This window comes from Protopterus annectens, chromosome 1.part1, assembly GCF_019279795.1.
Source record: "Protopterus annectens isolate FY-2018-M chromosome 1.part1, PAN1.0, whole genome shotgun sequence".
NCBI lineage: Eukaryota > Metazoa > Chordata > Ceratodontiformes > Protopteridae > Protopterus > Protopterus annectens.
The window spans coordinates 1,632,315,226-1,632,340,020 of NC_056726.1; the positions used below are offsets into that span (position 1 = coordinate 1,632,315,226).

General features: G+C 41.6%; 1 protein-coding gene across 2 annotated transcripts in view; it reads left to right on the plus strand.

Annotated features, from left to right (window-relative positions):
• Nucleotides 1-23,954, plus strand: part of MEAF6 (MYST/Esa1 associated factor 6) — a 919,140-nt gene extending 895,186 nt beyond the window's left edge. For both annotated transcript variants that reach the window (XM_044083666.1, XM_044083674.1), the window contains one exon: nucleotides 22,876-23,954. In XM_044083666.1, the coding sequence (XP_043939601.1) occupies nucleotides 22,876-22,884 (9 nt within the window). In that variant the 3' untranslated portion in view covers nucleotides 22,885-23,954. The remainder of the gene's footprint in view (nucleotides 1-22,875) is intronic.
• The last annotated feature ends 841 nt before the right edge of the window (nucleotides 23,955-24,795 follow it).

A 24,795-nucleotide genomic window follows, 5' to 3' on the forward strand; every position in this document is an offset into this window, starting at 1 on the left:
GGAGAAACTGACACTCCCTCCTTTTGAACCAGCAGCATCGGCGGATCTACAGTTTCTGTCTTGGAAGACTGCATTCCTTCTGGCAATCACTTCAGCAAGAAGAGTCTCTGAGTTACAAGCATTGATGGCAGTGCAGCCATTTCTTATTTTCCACCAGGACAGAGTTTCTCTAAGAACCAATCCTACCTTTATGCCAAAGGTGGTATCTAGGGTATCCTTGAACCAAGCTATCCACCTGCCTACGTTCTTCCCTAATCCACAGAATAGAGGGGAAAAACTTTTGCACACCCTGGATATACACAGACAACTACGCTACTACTTGGACAGAACAAAGACTAGCAGAAAAACTGACCAACTATTTGTAGCATATGCTCCTGGGGTGCAAGGAAGAGCAATTTCCAAACAGACAATCTCAAAATGGATAGGAAATTGCATTCGATTTTGCTACTCCTTTCATGGAAAGACAGTTCCTGAAAACATCAAGGCTCACTCCACAAGGGCCACGGCCACCACTACAGCCTTCCTACGAGGGGTGGCTACCAAGGACATTTTAGAAGCTGCTACTTGGAGCTCCGTGCATACATTTGCCAAGCATTACAATCTACCTTTATACTCCAGATCCAGAGCAGGGTTTGCTACTGCAGTCCTGCAAGGGATCTTAACTACACCATCCTTTTCTTAGTACCTCCTCCCCCAGATTGGCTATGGTATTCTACCCATATGTTATGACTGCAGATGCATCCTTGAAGGACATAGTACAGTTTTGTACCTACCATAAATGTAGATGTCCGATAGGTATGCATCTGCAGTCAGGATTACCCCCCCTCCTACCCCTCTGTGGTATTCCTAGGGTGCTTACCCCTCTTTTAGCTAGCTGGGGGAATCTATTATGGTGTATTTGTTTGTTTATACTTGTATATAATTTTGCAAATGTTTGGAACATTTCTGCATTTATCCAAATTTAGCCTTCCCAGAGGGCTACTGGCATCTGGGGCAAGAAAAACTGAGGAAAATAGCGTCGGCTGATGCTTTTATACCCCAGATGCTCTGACGTTGGGGAAAGTGCTACATCAGCCGAGGCCAGACCCAGACTTTGGAATCCGGCCGACCGAGGGGCTGCCTGACGCAGGACAACCCATATGTTATGACTGCAGATGCATACCTATCGGACATCTACATTTATGGTAGGTACAAAACTGTACTTTTCTGGTGGCAGCTCATGTATCAGGAATTGAATGTATTAGCAAATAAGCAGAGCAAAAGCTTTCTTTTGCTATGTGATGGTCTGTTAATCAGAAAATTATAAACAAGATATTCAGATGCTGGAGACGGCCAGTAGTAAACTGTCACTGTCAGATCTGAAATGTCAGAAATTCTTCTACCGCATCTCAACAAGCAAAAACAAGGTAAGGAAGGCACACTGGTGAGGGAATGGCTTTAAAGGTCTTCTACATACTTAGCCACCATCAGCCGTTATACTCAGAACAGTCCAGAAGTCCCAAAAGCTGAAATCTGGATTGATCCCGGTGGCCCCCTACTGGCGTAGAGGAGGTATGGCTTCTATTGCATACACTTTACACTTTGGAAGATGCTTCCCCACACAAGGCTCATTCATTCCTTCCTTCCGAAAGCCTAATCTCACACCCTGTGGGCAAACCTGATGTAAACCCCCAAATTCTCAGTATAACTTACTCAGTCATGCCAAAGAGATGTTCACTGGCTCATAAACTGTTTACCCAGGCAAAGACACGTTGAAAAAATGAAGATGGTTGTCCACTAGACAGTCAGAGAGGGTGGAGTCCTACATTTGCCACTCATACTACAAGTTTTGAAATATTTGGCAGAACTTTTTATACAGGACCTTTATTACTCTTCCATTGTCTTACATTTAGCTGTAATCTCAAATTTCCACCTAGGCTAGCACTTAACTTCCTTAACCACCACCAGGGTCAAAAAGGCATTCCCAAAAAGTACCTTATATTTAACACCACCAGTCAGACTTCGTGCCACCTTGGGATGTATACTTTATTCTGGTGGCACTAACACAGTCTCAGTTTAAGCCAACCACCAAAGCAGACAGCGAGTATTATCACTGAAGATGGTCCCTCTGGTGGCGGCAGTGGTGACAGAAGGGATCAGATATGCAAAGTTTGCCAATAAAGATTTTTACCTGACCTCTCATAAAGACATTTATGTTTAGGATAAAGCCTTCCTTCATGCACAAAATAGCAACAGAAAGCAATTTGACCTGTTGCATCAACTTACTGGCTTTTTTTCCAGGCTACCATAACAAGTGGGAGTACCTCCTACACTGCACGGATGGCCACAGAATTAAGACACTGATGTCCTTTTCATTCTTCTTCACCAATGGGTTTAGGCTCTCATCCTCAGATCCTACTCTGTCATGTACACAAGACATTGGATCCAATTCTCAAGCTCCTCCCTCTACCTGTAATGCTCTCTTCTATCCCCAGCTCCTCAGATCTCATTGGCGCCATCGTGGTAAGATGGACGATCCATCTCAAGTTGTAAGAAATATCTTTTCTGAATAATTTCTCTTAAATTTTTGATCACAGTATCTTTTTCTGGTTACTGCAGAGTTGGCGACAACGACTTTCCTCCTAGCTGTCGCTGGAATCAGGATATCCTCCTTTTCTGCTGTTTGTTTCTCTTACTCTTCGTACCACTCACCCTTTTCTCTTCAGGTTACACTATTTATTGTATAACCCTTTTTCCCTTTAGGGTTTACTAATTTTCTTTGAATAGGATGTCTGAGAAACCTACGAGTTTTAAGAAGTGCACTTGGCATAAGATCCCTAACTCTAATGCCCACAAGAAGTGTGTGTATTGTCTGGGAGCTATCCATCTTGACTCTCCATGCACCATTTACACCACTTTCAACCCTAGGGTGCTGTCTGATAGATGTAATAAATTAATCTTAAGAGACCTACTTCCAGCTTCTCCTGGGGCTCAAACTCCCCCGAAAGCATCGCAAGTTGCCTCGGAGACCAAGAAATGACCTCTTCCAAAATCTCCGAACGCTTCCTTGTAACCTTCGGAGAAGCTAAGGAAGATCCACCTTCTTCCTTCGGGCCACCCTCGTATCCACAGCAAGTCTCGGATCTGTCTGGTTCAGCCCCTATTGAGAGCTCCCCTTTACCATCCACTTCCTTCTTGGATACTAAACACTCTGATTGGACCAGCAGAGTTCATATGCCCGGAGTATGTTTTGAAGCCTACCTGTCCGGCCCCTACCTTTACAACTGTTCCATACACTGAGGAAGCATTCCAGATCAGCATTCAGAGCATAGTCCAGGTTTCAAGGGGTCTGACAGAGGCAGTTGTGGACAGGATGATGCAGAGATTTTTTGGGGCTCAGATTCAGATGAGGATCCTGTCAGCTCCATGATGCCATAGTTGTGGCAGCAGCCACTAAGAAGTAGCTAGCTGAACAAAGTTCCTCTGTCCATCCACCGACCAGGGAGTCCAGAGTGATGGATAGATTCGAAAAGCATGTGTATGCCTCAGCTACATTCACCCTGAGGTTGTTGAATTATCTGGCACACTTCACTCGTCTGCAGAGAGATTTGATGAAGGAACTTTCAAACACTCTTAGTCCATGTCTGCGGAGGATCTCAAGAAGGTTTCTCCATAACTGGCCACTCTTATGTCCATTTCTAATACATCGATGAGGCTGATCTCCCATGCAGTGGAGGGTGCCTCACAAGCTGACCGTTCAGGTATAACCATTAGGCGACATGCCTGGATGAGGCTATGCAACTTCGTGGAACCCTTTAAGGTGTCATTCGTTAATGCCCTTTTTGATGGCTCTTCTTTGTTCAAGCCATCAGTTAAGGATATGCTCACCTGCAGTGAACAGGAGGGAAAGAGACTGCCATAGAAATCAAACTTTCTATCCCTCAGTGGACATTCTCTAGAAACCAACAGCATGGTACAAAGATGTGGTTCTGGAAATCTCAGAGACCTTTTCAGGATTCATGCAGGGACGCTTCCTCCCGAGGCAGAGGAGGAGGAGGTTTCAATGGACAATGTCATCCCAGAGGCAGAGGGGGTCTGCAGAATTATGGTTTCAGAGACTCCTTCTCTGATAGGCCATATCAACACTCCTGAAGAATTGCCAGATTGTCCACCTCTGGAGGCATTCGAGGGTCCTTTTTCCTTGCACCTAGGCACCTTGACAAGTATTACAAGAAATTCAGGGTGCTAAGAATCATATCCAGAGGTTACTACATACTATTTTCCCTTCCTCCTCTGTCCAAAGGAGAAAACATCCTGACGTTCCACCCAGTCAGAGGGAAGATGCACCTCAGGAAGTTCGAAAGCTGCTACAAAAAGCGCGCCATCCAGTAGGTCCCACCTTGAACAGATAGGATTTGAAACTTACTCCTGATTCTTTTTAGTGCCAAAGAAAACTGGGGAGACAAGACTCCATTTTGATCTAAGCAACTTGAACCAATATGTAAAGAAAGACAAAACAAAACTCAAAGCCACTCGATAAAGGTCGGAATAATACAAAATAAAATACTCTAAGAAATAAAACTCTGATTAAAATGGCAGAAAATGAATTATAAATTTTAATAAAACAGAAAATGTAAAATAAAAGGTAAGAGCTTTCACAGATACTCAGTCTGCTTCTTCAGACTACATAGAAAAACACTAAAGGGAAGAGCATTTAAAAATCTAACAAGGTCCAGTCATTGAAACACATGCAGTCAGCTGACTCATGAATGAATCCAACCAATCAAGTGTTCACTATGAGCCAAGCCCCTAAAAGTGTAATTTAATGACATAGGTGGTGGGATTTCCACACTGGATTCAATTAAATTGTACCATTCAACCATGGTTGAAGGTGTGCTTGTAAAAGCAGTATCCAACGTAGCTCACAGCTTTCTGTTGTATTATTCTGATTTCCATTAAACACATTCAGTAAAGTGAGCTCCAGCACAAAAAAGCTTAGAGTGATCACTACCTCGTTCCAGTACATGCTTGGCCAGGGCAAATAGTTACTTTCTTTTTATTTATATCATTTATATGCTCTGTGACCCTTTCTTTTAACGTGCAATTCGTTTTGCCAACATAGAAGGCTCTGTAGACAGTACAGTCTGCATAATAAATCAGATCTTTACTCTTAGTCATCTGATTTTCAGAAAGGGCATAGTTTTACTTAGCCTCGAGAACAGAGGACTAATGACGCTATGGCATCCAGTGTACACGCTAATGATATGATGAAAGAAGTAGCAAATGGTGATACTAGGAAAGCAGGCACCCCATTAAAGAACAACTATGAATAACAAGGAATTGGCTGTGCCTCCTTCTGTTGCTAACCTTGACTCATCTACTACTACATTGTCCTCTACGTCTGGGACTAAGAGCAACAATTTGAATTCTTGCCAATTAGAAGCCCCTTTACCAGTGAGTATGGACCATTGAAAGAGACGCTCAAAGAGCAGGGAGAGGAAAGGGCACATTCTGTATTCAAATCCAGGTGGAACTATGACCACAAGGAGACAACATCAATTCAATTTTTAATATATCCTCTTTTGTCTTAAGTGATGAACAGATTTGTGTATTGAATAAGGGTCTTTCATTTGTACCTACAAGAACATCTGAATTAAATCAGGTCTTAACAGACCTGAGACTTTTTGGGAGGAATGTTTCTTTATCACTAATGTATCCTGAACATTCTAATGATATTAATAATTTTAAGAAACCAAGTACCTTCACCCCAATTGCATATCCCTTTTGTGGGCATTTGTGAAGAAGAGATACTTTCTTCCTTGACAACTAAACATAAATGTTTTTTTCTATAATTTATCATCTTAACAAGCTAGAGCATTAGAAAAGTTAAGATCTGCCCCACACCTAGAGATACGACCAGCAGATAAAGGTGGGGGAATAGTAATTATAGATAAGCAGTTCTACTTTGAACAGATGTATTCCATGTTGAATGATGTCAAGACTTATAACATCATCAATGGACATTTAGTTAAAGCCATTATTGATAAAGTACATGTGTTAGTGTACGACCTACTTATGACTGGCCAGATTAGTGAGGAACTACATGAATATGTTTATATTAAACAACCCATCATTCCAGTACTATATGGCCTACTTAAGGTACGTAAGGACCCTGTGGGACCACCTATGCATCCTGTTGTATCAAGCTGCAGCTGGGTCATCGAATCTATATTAGTCTTCGTAGAGAAGACTCTTAGACCTGCACTCAGTAAAGCAGTCTTTCTTAGAGGACTTTTTTTCTTGGTATGATCAGTATGATGGGAATTACGTCTAAGCTTCTGTCACATTAGATGTAGCTTCAGTGTTTATAGTGACACCCAATGATTGAGCATTGATTGTGCAAGGCGATTCCTTGGTAACAGTACTGACTGGCCAGTGAGTAAGGTCAATTTGCTATGTGAATTAATTGAACTTGTACTCTAAAATAATATCTTTGTTTTCAACAATGACTTTTACATCCAGCAGACAGGAGTTGCATGGGCGCATCATGTGCCAACACTTAATGCCAACTTGACCCTTGCATGCTGGTAACAGGAGTATGTATTATATAATAATAATGTTTTTGTGGGGAATATCCTGTTCTACTGGCGATTTGTGGATGATCTCTTTCTCATATGGAAAGAAAAAGAACAGAGCTTGAATAGTTTTATTGATTTTTTTTTTTTACACAAGACAACTGATTTCATGGAAGTATAGACTTCTTTGATGTTACAGTTGACAAAGGGGCATTGAGACGTTGCCACACTCATCTCTACAGGAAATCTTGTAAGAATACTCTATTGCACAGAACCAGCATGCATTCTGGTCATATTACTAGAAATGTTATGAAGGGATAATGAAGCTTCATGACAATGACGTTGACCTGGTTCCACCTTTTGGACGACTTAAGAATGAATTTTTAGCTCGAGGATATAAATTACATGAGAGTGAATGTTGCATGAGTGAGGTACTTTGCATGAGGGGTAGTGATGGAAGGACCCTACGTTTCTGAGAGGTTCAGGAATGATAATGAAGATGCTACTTCTGCTGGTACATGTCGTAAGAATAGGGTTTGTCTAACCTATTCGATTGATGTGAACATAGTATGTAATATTTTGAAAAATAATTGGTCAGATGTTCATCGTGTTTCACTGCTGCAGTCACTAAACTTGGGTTATCCTGGATAATGGAGATGCTACTTCTGCTGGTACATGTCGTAAGACTAGGGTTTGTCTAACCTATTCGAGTGATGTGAACATAGTATGTAATATTTTGAAAAAGAATTGGTCAGTTTTACAAGCTGACCCTAACATCAGAAAGATTATCAATGATTCTCCTAGATTTTGTTTTAGGAATAACCTTTCCCTTAAGTGACAATTATGCTATCAGAATAACTTGACAGAGACTACAGTTCACCCTGATTGAAAAGGGACTTTTAAATGCAGTAGATACATAGAAACAGTTGCACTTTATACACCTTGCCATATGAATCATTTGCTACATAGGTTCATAGGTTGGTACTAGGCTATCAGCACTAGGGCCTATACAAGCCTAGCCATAACAATTCCCTGGCTGTTTCTTCCCACACTATTTACTTCCCTGGACCGCTGTCTAGCAGGGTGACTGACGTGATCCACGGGGTGAATTTCCTTTCTTCCATCCAATCGTCAAGGTTCCTTTTGAAGAGGGCCAAAGAGGCACTCTGCTTGACATGTATGGGCAACCTATTCCAGAGTCTGGGGAGTCTTTGGGTCAGGAACCTATCCCTCCAGCATGTTTTGTTTATTGTGATGACAAGGTTTAGATCCCTGGAGCGTGTGGCTCTGACGGATTGGGATTTCTTTAAGTGGAGCATGTCCAACAGCTCTGGGTTTGACATGGCCTTGTATGTTAAGTAGAGATCACCCCTGAGTAGACGATATGCGACAGAGTATAGCTGGAGTTTTTTTAAGGCTGTCAGCATAGGGCATCTGCTTTAGGCCTGTGATTCTTTTAGTGAAGTATTTCTGTGGCCTTTCCAGTGGTTGCAGATGTCTTGAGAGGTACATACCAAACGGGGCATTATATTCTATAATGGGTCTAACGAGGGATGAGTACAGTGGGACAATAGCCTCCTTTTTTCTGGATGAAAAGCCCTTAGTGATGAGGTGTGCCACATAGAAGGATGTCCTTCAAGGATGCATCTGCAGTCCTAACATATGGGTTGTCCTGCCTCAGGCAGCCCTTCGGTCGGCCGGATTCCAAAGTCTGGGTCTGGCCTCGGCTGATGTCGCACTTCACCCGACGTCATAGCTGCTGTTTATTGGGTATAAAGGCATCAGCCGACGCCATTTTCCTCAGTCTTTCTTGCCGCGCGGTGCCCGAAGCAGAAGCTGTTCGCAAGTGCTGGTCGGTCAGATCCAGGGATTTCTACTACCGAAAACTTCTAAAAAGCTAAGTACCCCATTGGGGACTCTTTCTTGCCTCAGCCGATGTCAGAAAAAGTAAATAATTGTTTAACTTGTGGGAAACAAATACCTCATAAGGATTTCCACTCATACTGCCTTCCTTGCTTAGGCCCAGACCACGACGTATCAGCTTGTCTAGCCTGTGCTTCCTTCAACCGATGGACACTTAGACGTCGGTCGGAGTTTGCGGAGGAGTTTTTTGGTCCCGCTTTTGCTTACAAAATGCCGTCGGAGACTCCGACCGCACAAATAGCTAAAAAGCGCAAGGAAAAGGACCGACACTCGCGGCCCGCGGTTTCGGCTGAAACCACGGTTAGGCCTACCGCGAGTGTCTCGGTTTCGGCTGAAACCGAGTCCTCGGTTCTTCCTTCGGCCAAAAGCATGCCTCCTATAGCCGAGGCCTCACAGAGCATGGTTGAACCTGCTACTGAATTTACTGCTACAGAAGCAGGCACCCAGGATTTGTCAGACACTATTTCTTTAGACATATCTACCCCTGCACGTGGGGCTGCTAGACCCCCTGCTTCCATGTCCATCAAGGCTTTTACCAGGGCTAAAGCAGCTAAATCTTCTAAGGCCTTACCTGCTAAAACTCCCTCACATAGGCCTACCTCTAGTTCACAAATGCTCAGCCTGGCTGAGGATCTCATTTCTTTGATCAGGGGATCCCAACCTCACCCAGACAGGGCCTCTCAGCCCCCTTCAGATAAGAGGCCTAGGACTGAACCTCCGGATCCTGTCTCTACAGACTATTCCTCGGATGACTCAGACATTTCAGACCCTCAGGAAGGCCCATATTCTCCTTATGAGGATTCTGATGCAGAAGACTCCATTCCTTCTGCTTCTCTTCCTGAAGAATTTTCGTTTGGGGAAACCCTACATGCTATGAGAGAGCATTTCCAATGGCAGGGCCAGGAGTTTTCAGATTCAAGGAAAAGGCTAAGGACTTTTCTACACTTACCACAACATAGGCCTTTAGCCATTCCTCCAGTACTAACAGTCGTTGATGATGCATTTAATGATGCCTGTACTGCCCCTGATTCTCTTCCTCCGGCCCCTGCCAAGCCTGACAGATATTACAGGGTCCCGGACACACACTACCATTTGTATAAGGCTCCTGTTGCAGATCCCGAAACCATTTCACAGGGCCCTAAAGGTGTGGCAGCTGCTTCTGCCAAAAACCCTCTTCCCTCTGAAAGGGAATCTAGAGCATTAGAGAGGTGGGGCAAAAAGGTTTATACTTCTGCTGCTCTTTCGGCTAGGGCCTTAAACTGTCAATTCCACATGATTCAGTATCAGGAATTTTTGTTAGACCAGCTAAATAAAAAACTGTCCTCTCCTGAGCCTTTAGACCGCAAGTCTCTTCAGGATTTGGTACATAACTCTCAGCAGGTCAGTAACCATTTCTTAAAATGTGGCTATGATGCACTGGAGGCTTCCTTTAGATCAGCTATGACCGGAACAGTGATTCGAAGACATGCATGGTTAAAAGAACAATCCTTACCAGACCATGTTAAATCAAAACTCCTAGATGCTCCCATGGGGAAACAAAGTTTGTTTGGCTCCCCTGCACAGGAGGTTCTAAAGAAGGTGGAAGAAAAAACAAAATCTGTCCAAACAGTCAAGGATTTCTTACAGGTCCAACCTCCGAGGTTTAGCAGAAATTGGCCTTTGAAGAATTGGTCCTTTCCAGACAGCTCCAGAGCACAGAGAGGCAGAAATAGACGCTCAAGAGGCAGAGGTCAATCTAGAGGTGCCTACAGGGGACGTCAGTGGCAACCTGCCAATCAGAGAAGTACTGCCACAGATTCAACTACAACCACTTCCACAGGACAGACACAATGACTTGGTTCTGATACCGCCTACCAGGGAACAATTGGAAGCTCCCTTGGGTGGAAAACTAGCCTTATTTTCCGACAACTGGCATTGCATTACAGGAGACAAATGGACTTTACAAACAATAGACAAGGGCTACAGGTTTCACTTCCACACTCTACCAAAAAAGAGGGGAATGCCAAACCTACCACCAAGCCAAAAAACAGACGCTCTAAGACAAATCAACAACTTACTAAGGATGAGAGCTATAGAAAAGGTGCCACCTATGGAACAAGGCCAAGGATTTTACTCCAGGCTTTTCCTTGTACCAAGAAAAGAAAATCAATGGAGACCTATTCTCGACTTGTCCGCACTGAACACATACCTCATTGTTCCAAAATTCAAAATGCTGACCCTCCAGCAGCTTCTTCCCATGCTGGGCAAGGAGTCTTGGCTGGTGACTCTAGATCTCAAGGAGGCATACCTGCACGTCCCTATACGACCAGATTGCAGAAGACACCTCAGATTTCTTGCAGGATCAGAGCATTATCAATTCTCAGCTTTGCCCTTTGGCTTATCTACTGCGCCCAGAGTATTCACAAAATGCCTGGCATCAGTAATTGCTCATTGCAGGCTTCAGGGAATTCAAATTTACCCTTGCCTGGACGACTGCCTAATACAAGTGGACAACAAGGCAAAATTAACAAAAGATTTGGAAAATGTCATACAACTGTTGCAAGCCTTGGGATACACAGTCAACATGCAAAAGTCAAGACTAGTACCATCCCAAAGGATAACATTCTTGGGTGCAGAACTGGACACATCAACTCAGATGGCTTTTCGCACAGAAGAAAAACAAAAGCAACTACCAGGCTACTTCATGACATTAACAAAACAAACTCAGCTTACTGAAAGGAAAGTCCTGCAAGCCCTGGGTTACATGGCATCCTGCATAATATTGATTCCGCATGCCAGGCTACATATGAGGAAGTTACAATGGTACCTAAGGAATGTATGGTCTCAACACAAGCACAGTCTAGAAGCCCAGATTCCAATAATTCCATGCCTGAAGCAAGAGTTCCTGTGGTGGGCTCAGGCCTGTCAGTTGAACAGAGGATTGCCTTTCCAGAAACCTCATCCAAGCCAGACCATCACCACGGACGCCTCAGACCTAGGCTGGGGGGCACACATGGTGGACAAATGTATACAAGGCCTATGGACCCAAGACCAGCTGAGTCTACACATAAATTTAAAGGAGATGCTGGCAGTCAAACATGCGATCCAGACATTCAGACCACTCCTTCAACAGGGTAATCTGCTGATAAGGACGGACAATACCACAGTCATGTGGTACATCAACAAATAGGGAGGTACACACTCATATCCTCTATGCCGGATGGCAATGGACCTGTGGAATGCGGCCCTGAATCTCAACATTCAACTTCAGGCCAGATTTGTACCAGGAAAAGAAAATTCTCTAGCAGACACCTTAAGCAGAACTACCACGGATGCTCACGAATGGATGCTGCATCCGGATATATTCAAAAACATAACAAAAGAAATGGGGATTACCAGAAATAGACCTGTTTGCCTCCCCACACAACCACCAATTGAAGAAATTCTGCACAAGAGCATACCACCCACTTGCTTGGAGGGTGGACTCCCTTTCCTTCAGCTGGAAAAACCTGACAGCATATGCATTCCCGCCTCTTCCTTTGATGTACCAAGTTCTACTGAAGATCAGAGAGGATCAGCCAAGGGTAATCCTGATAGCTCCAGACTGGCTGAGGCAACATTGGTACCCACTACTGAGAAGCATGTCTCGGACACACGCATGGCATCTACCTCTATGTCCCTTACTTCTAACACAGAACAACTACAAGATCCTACATCCAAACTTGAAAACACTGCAGCTAGCTGCTTGGAATATTGCATAACACGAAATAACCCATATCTATCTCAGAGGGTTAAGGACATTATCTTGGAGGCACGCAGACCCTCCACTAGGAAAACTTATTCAGCCAAGTGGAAAAGATACCTCATTTGGAGTGCAACCAAGGGAGAAAATGTCTCATTGGCAAACATAGCACACATCCTGGAATACTTAGCAGAACTGTTGCACAATGGCCTGTCTTACTCCTCCATTAAGATCCATGCATCAGCAATTTCAGCAGAATACAACATGGATCCTCCTGTCTTTTCTCATCCTCTACTCAGGCAGTTCTTGAGAGGAATCAAAAATGTAAACCCCCCCAAGGAAACAACATTTACCTACATGGGATCTCAACTTTGTGCTGGAAAAGTTAACACTTCCCCCTTTTGAACCAGCAGCAACAGCAGAGCTACAGTTCTTGTCTTGGAAAACTGCTTTCCTGCTAGCAATCACTTCAGCAAGAAGGGTATCTGAGTTACAGGCATTAATGGCAGTCCAACCTTTCATAATCTTCCATCAGGATAGAGTCTCTCTGAGAACTAACCCTACCTTTATGCCAAAAGTAGTCTCCAGAGTTGCATTGAACCAAGCGATTCATTTACCTACATTCTTCCCCAACCCACAGAACAGGGGGGAAAGACTGTTACATACCTTGTATGTGCACAGACAATTACGCTACTATCTGGACAGAACTAAGACCAACAGAAAAACTGACCAGCTTCTGGTAGCATATGCAGCAGGAATGCAAGGGAAAGCAATTTCAAAACAGACAATCTCAAAATGGATAGGAAATTGTATTTGATTTTGTTACTCTTTTCATGGAAAGACAACTCCTGAAAATATCAGACCTCATTCCACAAGAGCTACAGCCACCACTACAGCTTTCCTACGAGGAGTGGCTACCAAAGACATTTTAGAAGCTGCTACTTGGAGCTCCGTGCATACATTTGCCAAGCATTACAATCTTTCTTTATACTCCAGATCCCGAGCAGGTTTTGCAACTGCTGTTTTGCAAGGGATCTTAACTACACCATCTTTATCTTAGTGCCTCCTCCCCCAGTTTGGCTATGGTATTCTACCCATATGTTAGGACTGCAGATGCATCCTTGAAGGACATAGTACAGTTTTGTACCTACCATAAATGTAGATGTCCGATAGGTATGCATCTGCAGTCAGGATTACCCTCCCTCCTTCCCCTCTGTGGTATTCCTAGGGTATTTACCCCTCTTTTAGCTAGCTGGGGGAAACTATTATGGTGTATTTGTTTGTATATATGTATATATTTATATATATTGTTTGCTCTCTACTGTTTGGAATTATTTGCATTTATCCAACTTTAGCCTTCCTAGAGGGCACCTGGCATCTGGGGCAAGAAACACTGAGGAAAATGGCGTCGGCTGATGCCTTTATACCCAATAAACAGCAGCTATGACGTCGGGTGAAGTGCGACATCAGCCGAGGCCAGACCCAGACTTTGGAATCCGGCCGACCGAAGGGCTGCCTGAGGCAGGACAACCCATATGTTAGGACTGCAGATGCATACCTATCCGGACATCTACATTTATGGTAGGTACAAAACTGTACTATTTCCTGACTGTTGTGGCGATGTGGTTATCGAAGGTGAGACCACTATCCACCTGTGTCCCTAAGTCTCTTATCACACTTTCGGTGTTTAGTGTACTGCCACCTATATGATAATTCACGGATACATGTTTTTTCCCAAAGGGGATAACTGTACATTTCTTGGCATTGAGTTTGAGCTTGAGCCCATGGCTCTGGCACCAAGCATCTGTTTCTGTAAGGCTCTTTTGCAGAGTATCCACATCATTTGGGGATTCAGTAATGGCTCCCAGTTTGCAGTCATCTGCGAACTTTGTTAGCCAGAATCCCTTAGTGTTGGCCTGTACTTCAGAGAAGTAGATGCCAAATAAGAGCGGTCCCAGGACTGAACCCTGAGGTACTCCACTTGTCACTTGTCTGGAGCTGGATTTGGAGTCTGCTACTTTTACATTGTGGGTTCTATCAGTAAGCCAGTTGGCAACCCATTGGGTGATGTAGGGATTAATGCCCAGCTTAGTAAGTTTATCTATGATTCCAGAGTGAGGGATGGTGTCAAAGGCCTTGGCAAGGTCTAGATGGGCTGTGTGGACCACCTTACCCTTGTCCATGGCTCTGGAGACTGATCCGAAGAAGTCAGTCAGGTTCAGGAGACAAGATCGGCCCTTCACGAACCCAAACTGGGTGGGGTCCAGTGTTTGAACGTTGCCAATGTCTTTGTTTATAAGTTCCATGATAATACGCTCCATGGCCTTGCAGATAAGGCTTGTCAGACTGATGGGACGGTAGTTTCCGGGATCCAAGGTGGATCCCTCCATGTGGAGTGGGATAACTGTAGATCTGCGCCACTCAGTGGACATGAAACCTGAGGTGAGGCTATGATTAAACATGACACTTGGGTGAGGTGCCAGTTCATATTGTAGTTCATGTAGTACACAGCCCAGGATGTCATCTGGTCCCATGGATGCTGTATTCTTAGCTTTTTTTGAGTGTGTTTTTTACCTGTGTGGCCATTATTACCAGAATTTGGCAATCTTCTGGTATTGAGATGGGCCATTTAGGGGGTGAGAGGGGGGTGAAGTTGGCACTGAATCGATCTGCCAGGATATTGGCAATATCCTTGGGATCAGTATATTTAATGCCATTCTGTTTTAGCTCGGAGCAGATCTGAGCATTGCCATTTAGATTCTTGACATAGTTATAGAATGCCTTGTGGTTGTCTTTGGAATCTTTGGCAATTTTATTATCATAACTAGCTTTGGAGGATTTTATGAGGGATCTCAGTTTCTTACTGAGGCTGGTAAGGAAGTTTTTTGCATCCTGGGATTTTCCCCTTTTCTGCAACAGTTTCTTCCTTTTGTTGTAAAGTTTGTTTATGGCAGGGGACCACATTGCAATTACCATAAGCTTGAATATGAAAAACAGTGTTTTTGACCGGATATAAAAATGTAGGTAGATATCTAGCAATACAGTTTTTAGTTATAGGAGATGTACTACATTAAAAATAAGTTATGTTATAAAGCATAAGTAAAACATAGGTCTTGTTTTTTTTTTTAAACAAAAACGATACATTTAAATGTAACTGTTGCACATTTTGTAAGTATATTTATAAGAAACCTACATTTTTACATCCGGTCAAAAACACTCTTTTTCATATTCAAGCTTATGGTAAATGTAATACAGCAACATTGATTTTATATGGGAAGGTGTATAAAGTGTAACTGTTTCTATGTAGGGAAAACTAATCAAAGGTTAAAGAAGCATATTAGTAGCCATTTATTGGAAATAAAAAGAAGGGTTACAACTAATTTCCTTTGTAAACATATACATAATATCGATGTTACACGTACTTTTAGGTTTTTAATACTGGAGAATATTTGTGCACCAATTAAAGGAAGTAATTTATTTAATATCACTGAGAAACATGAGAGTAAATGGATATTTCATTTTAGAGCTTTTTTCCCTCCAGGTTTAAATGAAACCTTTTCATTAAGAAAAGAGTTACATTTTTGAAGTAATTGTGTTAAAATAGAATATCAATGTTTGGAATAGGCAGTGTTTCTTTAAATTGTTAATGGTTTTTAATTATGACATTTTTAATCATCACTTGCGCAAGTATATAATGTTAAACTCTAGATGTCTACATTTGTATTTGTTTCTAAGCTTGATGAAGCAGTGTTAACTGAAAGTATTTACTTGCAACTAAATAAATCTGTTTATTTTGAAACGTGCAGTTTTGTGGTTCTGGTACACTTCTCTTCTTTTGGTGAGTTTATTCTTGTGGCTGTACCAGTTCATTGACCAGATTTGTTTTTTTTGTGGTTTGGTTTTTATTATATAAAAACACATCAGGATGAATAGCAGCATTAATAAATATAAACAAACTGATTAACAGACAGAGCTTACACACATGCATGCTTACATCTCAACAGCTAACTACAAAATGGCACTCTGACTTGCATGTGCTCAGTACTCAGTACACTTGTAAATGCCCACAGGAGGTTCCTTAAAGAAACATACCCACGTTGATCTACATACATGCTTCACCTTCTTGACGTGCACAGACAATTATGTTTTTATCTTCACAGAACAAGAGTTCAGGAAGTCTGACCAGCTGTTTGTATCATTTGCCTCTAACAGCTTGGATCAGGCAGTTTCTGAGATTCCTCTGGCTAAATGGATTATGGATTGCATTTTGATGATTTATTCTTAAAAAGGATTAGAATTGCCTCGACCCCTTAGGGCTCACTCCACTAGTTCTATGGCTACTTCATCTGCCTTTTCATCAAGAACTTCCACTGATGATATTTGAACTGCAGCCACTTGGTCAAAGACTTATACTTTTGTTACACGTTACAAATTACACATTGTTTCCAGAAGCAGAGCTTCTTTTGGTTAGACAGTTCTCCGAAACATCTTTCCGTAAGGGCCGCCCAAGAGCTACGGAGCTGGGGACTCTGACCAATTCGTGAAGAAGAATGAAAAGGACATCATCAGATTTAGAACTTATGTACTTACCATAACTTGGCATCTGTGTTGTCCATTTTTATTCTTCCTCGCCTTCCCTCCCAGCCATCCCCCGGTCCTGTCACTCTTAGAAGGATCTTTGGATGATATTGGAATCTTCAGATTCCTGGTTTGAGCCTCAGTCCTATCCTTTGTTTCTATAACACAGCGGGAAGTAAGGCAGCAAACTCGATCTGAGGAGTTGGGGATGGAATAGAGCATTGTGGGTAGAAGAAGGAGCTCAAGAATTGGATCCGAATTCTTGTGTATACAGCCAGGTCTGATCCGAGGATCAGATCGTAGACCCATTCGTAAGGAAGAATGAAACTGGACAACACAGATGCAAAGCTATGGTAAGTACATAACTTCCAATTCTGTTATTTTTTGAAGCATCTCTTCTTGTGCAGCCTCATATTCAGCTGGCCTTTTCTTCATTTCACTCTCCAAGTTTTGCAGTTTTATTACCTTGTCTGAATATCTGTTTAAAGCTTCTGCTATTTTTCCAGCCTTTTATTTTTTGAGTTGCTATACCCCATCAGTGTTTCATTTATTTTAGTCAGGTCTTTGTGCTGTTGCCTATATTTTCCTCTAGGTTACTGGAAGTCATATTTGGAGCTTGCACTGCTTTTTGCTGAACAGCTGCAGTACTTTTCCCAGTCAGGGTTTTTTCGTTGCCTTTTGTAGCTGATTTTCCTTCAGGTCCTCAGGACTTCTTTTTTTCCTGACATCCAGGCAGTGCACTTACTAGCCAGTTATCAAATTTACACAGAACTCTAGGTTCACTGGCTTTCTGTGCTAAATTTCTGTTTTCACACTGGGAAAGCTAGAATTAAGCTGTTACTCAATGTGCAGCCATCTTGGAAATCTCTGGATTTGGAGGATGTTTTCTTCACAGCTTGCAGCATGCCTGAAAGTCAGCCCCTTGCTCCTAAAAAGTCTGATAGGTTATACAATGTATCTCAGATTCATAAATATTTGTTCTAATCCTAAAGTTAAGCCTAGAGTGATTTCCTTTATCTAAAGCTTCTGCTGCTAAGCAGGTTGTAAATGCTAAACCCTCACTCCCTCTGACAAGGATGGGAAAGCTTTTGCAACAAATTTAGAAACAAGTTTATTCTTCTGCTACTTTAACTTTCAGAATTTCAAACTGACAAGCTTGCATGTTATAATTGTTTACTGGCTTCATTTGAGAACATGACAAAGTTAATTGTAACCCGTCCCTCTTCACTAGTTAAATTTCTTTGAATTCCTTAATTGTTTCTGGTTCTCCTCTAACCCAACACACATTAATGTGTGCCTATGATTTTGCTGATGCCATCTCCAGAACTGCTGCTGTCATTTATAAGATTTGTTTGGTTAGACTTTCAGAATTTACCAGAAGATTTTAAAACTGCCATTTTAAATTCTCCATTTGATATTAAGCTCCATTTGGCCATTCAGCTGCCAAGGTCTTTAAAAAAGTTGATATAAAAGGAAAATTGATTCAGCTGGTGACCCAGATTTTCCAGTGTTCATGTTCTAAGTTCAGTAAATCTTTCCTTCTAACTCAAGACCCCTTAAAAAAGGCAATTAAGCAGCAAGGTGCTAAAAACAATGTCAGGAAGGCTATAAAAAGTAAGTAAAAACCTCTCAGAACCAACGATAGTCCCAGAAGAAAGAATGACTGCTTGACTCTTCTGGTATGTGAAGGTCCCGACGTTCAAAATATAATCCCTCCAAACCTTATCCCCACCCCCATCAGTTTCATGGAACTTTAAACTTATAAGATGCTCTTACCATCACATTCCCATTGGCAAGGAATTCAGACTTATTTAAGGTTTTCTATATCTGGCTCACATTATCAGCTTTCTGCCTTTCCTTTTGGACTATATTATGCACCAAGGTCAAGTAATTACTTCCTGCAGACTTCAAGGAATACACATCTTTCCATATCTGGACAAGTGTCTTACATTTATCGAGTCTTTTTCCAGTTGTCAAGACCCTCTGAGACTCTGAAATGTGTTGGGAAACTTCCCCCGTCTTGAGTTTCAACTGAATTTACAAACGTCTTGAATCATCCTATCTCACAGAATATTTTTTTTTCCTGGGATGTCTTTTGGCATCCTTTAGGAATGGCTTTCCTTCTTCAGAGTAAAGTAGAACTTTTCAGAGAAATCTTACTGACCTTTTCCAGCCAATCTCGCACATCTACCAACAAATACCTCAGATTCTGGATTTCATGGCCACTATGATTATCATGACTCCTTTGACCAGATTTCACATGAGAAGAATTCAGTGGTACCTCAAATCAGTGTGGTCCCAGCCTCAACACACTATCTTTTCAGATCTTGGTGCTGGAATATGCAAGAAGGGAGTCACTGTAATGAGTAAACCAGTTGTCTACAACTCCTCCTCAGACTGTCAGAACAGTTGCCTTGAAGGGCTATTTCCAATGGTGTGAAAGTGCAGGGTCTGTGGATCAAGCAGGAGGGACAAAGGCACATAAATGTCAAAATGATTGCAATTTATCAGTGCCAATGCTTACTCATTTTCTCAGAAAGAATTGGGAGGAAAAAAAATGCTCTGTTCATTAGGGATGTTAATGTAAGCTATTGTATTTTTTTTTTCTCTCATATATGAAAACTTATCTAGATTTTGTATTTTTTCTGACATCATGTAAATGCATTTTATGGTTTGCCATCAAAATGTCACAAGGCAGTTACATGAACTTGGAAGGTTGAATGTCACTCTTCCAAGATGTTGTATCGTCGATTTTTAAATATTTGAATCCACAACAGCAAATGCAAACTTTCCCTCACTGTAGTGCGATCTCTGAGTTTGTAAATGTAAGTAGCAGGAGGTGTGTGGAGCACAGGGGGCTTGTCCCCCTGCAAAACATTAATAGGACATAACCGGAAGTCCGGATAGTTTAGGTCGACTTTTCTAAATTACAACTTTCGGTTATGTAATCATTCAGAATTTGGATTTTATTACATTTAACGTCAGGTAAGTAATCATTCGTACAAGTGTGTTGCGAGATTTTGATGGTAAACCATATTTTATGTGCAAGTCAGAACTTGTAAAGTGTAGTGCTTTTCTTCCTAGGTCTTCGATGAAGTTCAGTGGAGTGTTATCTCAGTCGGACTTTCCTGCTAAAAATAATAAATAATAATAAATATAAAAATGTGAATGCATTACACAAGACAAGTGGGTCCTTAAGATAGTCCACCAAGATTGCAATTTTTAGTTTCAAAAAATCGCAAGATGCGGAAGAATTCACTTGGGTTAAAAAGACCACTGATCTTATACCAGCTACCTTATATGCTGCAGTCAAGGACCAGAGAGAGAGTTACCGCCTGGGGAGAAAGGTACAGGATTTTATTTCAGGTACCAAGAAAGGAAGACATACTAGACATAACTCATTTTAAACAAGTTTCTCCTTGTCCCAAAGTTTAAAATGCTCATTTTACAAAGCTTTCTGCCTGTACTACCACCTCAGGTGCTCCTGGATGTTCTTCGTGTTTCACTGATGTAGTCATTACATTTGGGTAATCTGCTGGCAGGTTGCCCACAGTCGGCCTGAATTCCATGTTGTTACGTTTTTTTGTTAATGCAGTCAGTAAAGGATAAGAGGGCAGTGGTAGTACTGTGGTAGTACTGTGGAATGGCCTAAATCCATGTTGACACTTGGAAAGTAGGTTGTTTTGGATTATGTGGTCAAGTAGTTGACTATGGATGCATCTTTCCATAATTTTTGCCAAAGGTGAGAGTAAGGCTATTGGTCGGTAGTTAAAAAATTTGTAAAAGTTGCCACCTTTATGTAGGGGGATACTGTGGGAGATTTTCCAGATAGTTGGGATTTGTCCTTCGCTTATGGTTCTGTTAATCAGGATGGAAATGGGATAGGCTATGGCTTTGGCAGCTTTTTGCAGATATTCTGCAGGTAATTGGTCAGCTGAGGAAGTGGATGGTTTAAGTTTTTTAATTAGGGTGAGAATTTGTGATGTAGGTACTAGGTGCAAGAGAAAAGGAGTGAGTGGACTAGTATTAGAGGTTGTGAGAGTTGAGCTATCAGGTGATAGCTGATTTGCAAGTGTTTGAATGGCCTCTGTGAAAAAAGTATTGAAGTTATTGGTAGTTTGCATAGAATTATCATGGTCAGAGCTTTGGGGGGTTGGTGTAATGGATTGACCTGGGTGGAGTAGTTTGTTAATGGCTGCCCAAAACTTTTGTGGTTTCTTTTGGTGAGTTTGCTGGAGTTGTAAGTAAAAGTTTCTTTTGTCTGAGAATATAGCTTTCTTTGTGTTATTTCTCAGCTGTCTAAAATTTGTTGATATACAGGGTTTTTAGTGGTACGCCATTTGGCCCAGTGTTTATTTCTAAGTAAGATTTTTTGCTTGGTTTCTCTAGAAAGCCATGGGGCAGGTTTAGTCCTAATTCTGATAGATCAAGTTGGTGGATGGTGGTCAAGAATGGCTAGGAATTTAGAATTAAAGCATCTTACGGCTTCCTCAAGAGGGAGGTATTTTGTGGGAGACCAATCACATGCCCTAAGTTCTCTTTGGAAGAGATCAGGGTTAAAGTTTTTATTGGTTCGAGTTGTCTTGAAAGTGGTTGGGGAGGGTATATTGGTCTTATGCCTGTTAATATAGGTGAGTGAGTGATTGCTTACGTCATCTGGGTGGGTCCCTACTTCATATGCTTGGAGATGATTGTTTATGAGTATCCAATCTAAGGTACTTTCTTTCTTACTGGGTTTGTTTATTCTAGTAGGGAAGGTGATGGTTTGAGAGAAACCATATAGGTTGATATGGTTAGTAGGGTGTTCAGTGCTACAAGACTTCCAATCAATATTAAAGTCACCTAGGACTATAGTTTCTTATGGGAAGTTTTGAGATAGGCAGCAAAGGATATCTTCTAGGGTGTTGTTGTTTTTGCCAGGAGGAAGATAAATATAGATGATATATATGGATTTGCTTATATTGAGCTGAAGTTTAGAAATTAGGATTTCAGCGTTAGTGTCTTGAGGTGGTTTGTACTCAGATACAGTGACTTGAAATTCTGCTTTATATAAGATAGCTACCCCACCTCCCTTTCTAGCTATACGGTCTTGTCTTATGATGTTATATCTGGGTGGGATGACTTCATTGTCTTTAGTCACGAGTTTTAACCAAGTTTCTGTTAAACATAGAATGTCAAAGGAGTGTACTTCTAAGAGAGCATGGAGGTTTTAACTTGGAAGATTGCCCTTCTGCTTGTTGTCACATCAGTTAGAATTTGTAAAGGAGCTGGTGTGTAAAGAACCTTTTCTTTTTTCACATGAGCAAGTTTGGCATATGCAACCAAGCCTGTAAGAGTCCTTCACCCAGGGCAGCCATCAGGTTGCTTTCTGCTCTTCCCAGCATTGAGCGCATTTTTCATTTTATGATTATTGGTGACCTGAAATTTTACATCATTCTAGGGCCATCCTACACTCGCACATGCTGTGCCACATACGCCAACAGGGGTTACCATTACCAGCTTGGGAGACTACACCCCCCCCCCCTTTGCATGATGAGCCCCGGCTGTCCAGCAAGGCTCTGTCACTAGAGCTGTGGCATATCAGGTGGCAACCACTAGCCCTTCCCCCAGGATTGACATGCCTGTTCTCTCTATCTGTGCTGTCAAGCACCCATTTCTTCTGGCAGAGGCTCATATTTATTTGATGTTGAGTTTTCCATTGATTTTTTTGTAACATGTTGGAATTTAGTTTGCTCTCTCTTCATGTTCTCAGTGACAGATGAAAAAAAAACCTTACCTGGTAGAATAGAGAGTACACTCTCCAATTACAGTATTATACATTGGTATACACCCTGGTTTAGATTATGATTTGGAGAACAAACCTTTTCCCACCAGTGTAGTTATGCCATGGTGAACATTTGGGGGTCAGTGAGGATGACCATTGAAAACTGCCTTATCCTGCTGGTTACTTGGAAAAAGTGTACACTGGAAATTGTATCTGTACAGTGCCTTAAAACGTTTTCCATTGGTAGAGTATTACAAAAAGTGTGACATGAGAGTCATTGTACCATTGTAAGAAAGAATCGTTAATGTGATCTTTTTGTGTTTTTCTTCTAACAGGACTACTAGATGAAGTTCATTGCTGAAAGGTGTGCGAGACATTGAGTGCTGTTTGAGATCCTCTGGAGTAAATGTGAAGTGTTCGTAGATGAATGAACTTGATGTAGAGATCTGGTGCCTGTGACTGAGTCATGGAATTCTCCGACCACTGTTGAAGCAAAACTTTTGGTCAGCTTCATGCCTGAACTCTCCATCCTACTTTTTATTTTGTTAAATAAAGGCTTCTTAGAATGCACAGTAAAATGACACATTACTTCATGTTCTTCAAGGCATGTTACCTTTGTGTCAGAAGGAGTAGGAGTTTTACCATTTTAGTGTAGCATTTTTTCCCTCAAAAAGACGTGTGCTTGTTATGAATTTTAGAGATGTTGGCCATCTGTGTGTGAAGAAATAGTGTGCTGTTGGTGAAAAACACATTTCCGAAATCCCTGGGTACCTTGAGATGAAAAATTGCTTACAGCATCCAGGTAAGAATAACAGAATGTTAACTTGCATATGAAGGCTAATGTAAATTTGTACATACAGTGGTGTAGTCAGTCATTTAAATCCATGCACTATGTTGTCACTCAGGAATTCTTCACTCTGATTATTGCAGGTATGCTAGCCCATATTCAGTAGTATCTTATTTATATTCAGTTTACTCTAATTATGGAAATAATTTGCAGCTGATGTATTTTAAGACAGGGCTCTTCTTCCAAAAGTCAGCTTCAGTTCTCTACTAACTGAAAAAAACGTGACCCAAAGCTCACCTTGACAACTTTTATCCAAACAATAGGCAGTCTTTACTTTATTTTCTTCATTTTTTTGTATTTAATTTTATTCACTTACACATGTAGGCTGACATTTCCCCAGCTCTAAGACATTCTTAGTTTCTGCTTGGAAACATTAATTTCCAATCAGATCAGCAATCCAAGCATGTCATTTATTGTATACATTTTTTCTTCTTTTTGTAAAATATTTCCTTTATGTTTAGGCAGAATGCCACGTTTATTTTTTTTCCAAGTCTGTACCAGTCACTAGTCATTTGTGAACTTTACTGTTGTAGATGTCTGACAACCAATAAAAGAATTACATCAGAACTTTCTAAGTAATGGATTCTTACCTTGTGTTTCAGATTTTCCCACTGCAATAAGGGTAGTACATACCCAACAGGAAAGTAGTAAAATGAAGCAACCCAGTCGGGCAGCAAAAATATTTGTATTAGGTTTCAGTTTTAGTACCTGGTTAAAAAATAAGTTAAATGCTTTACTGCTCTTCTCTGTTCTGAGCAACAAGCAGTGTCATGCAAAAACGTGTTGGCTGTATCGTATCTTGGACATTATATTTCTTCATTTGTGCCTTGGCTTCTTGTCCACTGTCACTCCCTCTGACCTTCTTTTAAGCCAGGGCATACACTTTCTTGCAGGGCAAGATGATAGTGATCCCACATTATACAATTTGATAATGTCATACTAAGGAATTGAGTCTTTTTCTGTCACTTAGGGGGATGCTTATAACCATGGTTGACACTCCTTCTACAATTGTCTGAAGATAAACTACTTTTAGAACCCATAGTCTGCCTTAGGGCTGGGCATATAACAGTAGAAAAGTTTGTGTAATATATAGAGTTTAAAGAACTCTTACTGTAAACAGATTGTACATGATGTATCTTGTATCAGAATACATTTTCTTCCATATTACAATTCACCAGAGGAAATTTCCAGAGTCTATGGAGAGGGCATGTAAAATGGTTCAGAATCTGGCAAAAAAAGTAATTGCCATACCAAAATCTAAGTTAAGTTGTCAGTCTCGCCTTCATTCTTGCTGGATGGGTTCGGAGCCGAACCTCGGCTCCGACTCGGCCAATACTAAAGCTTGAGAGCTAATTCCACCGGCTCGAGGCTCACCTCTATCCCACAATGCTAGGCGGTAACTACTCAG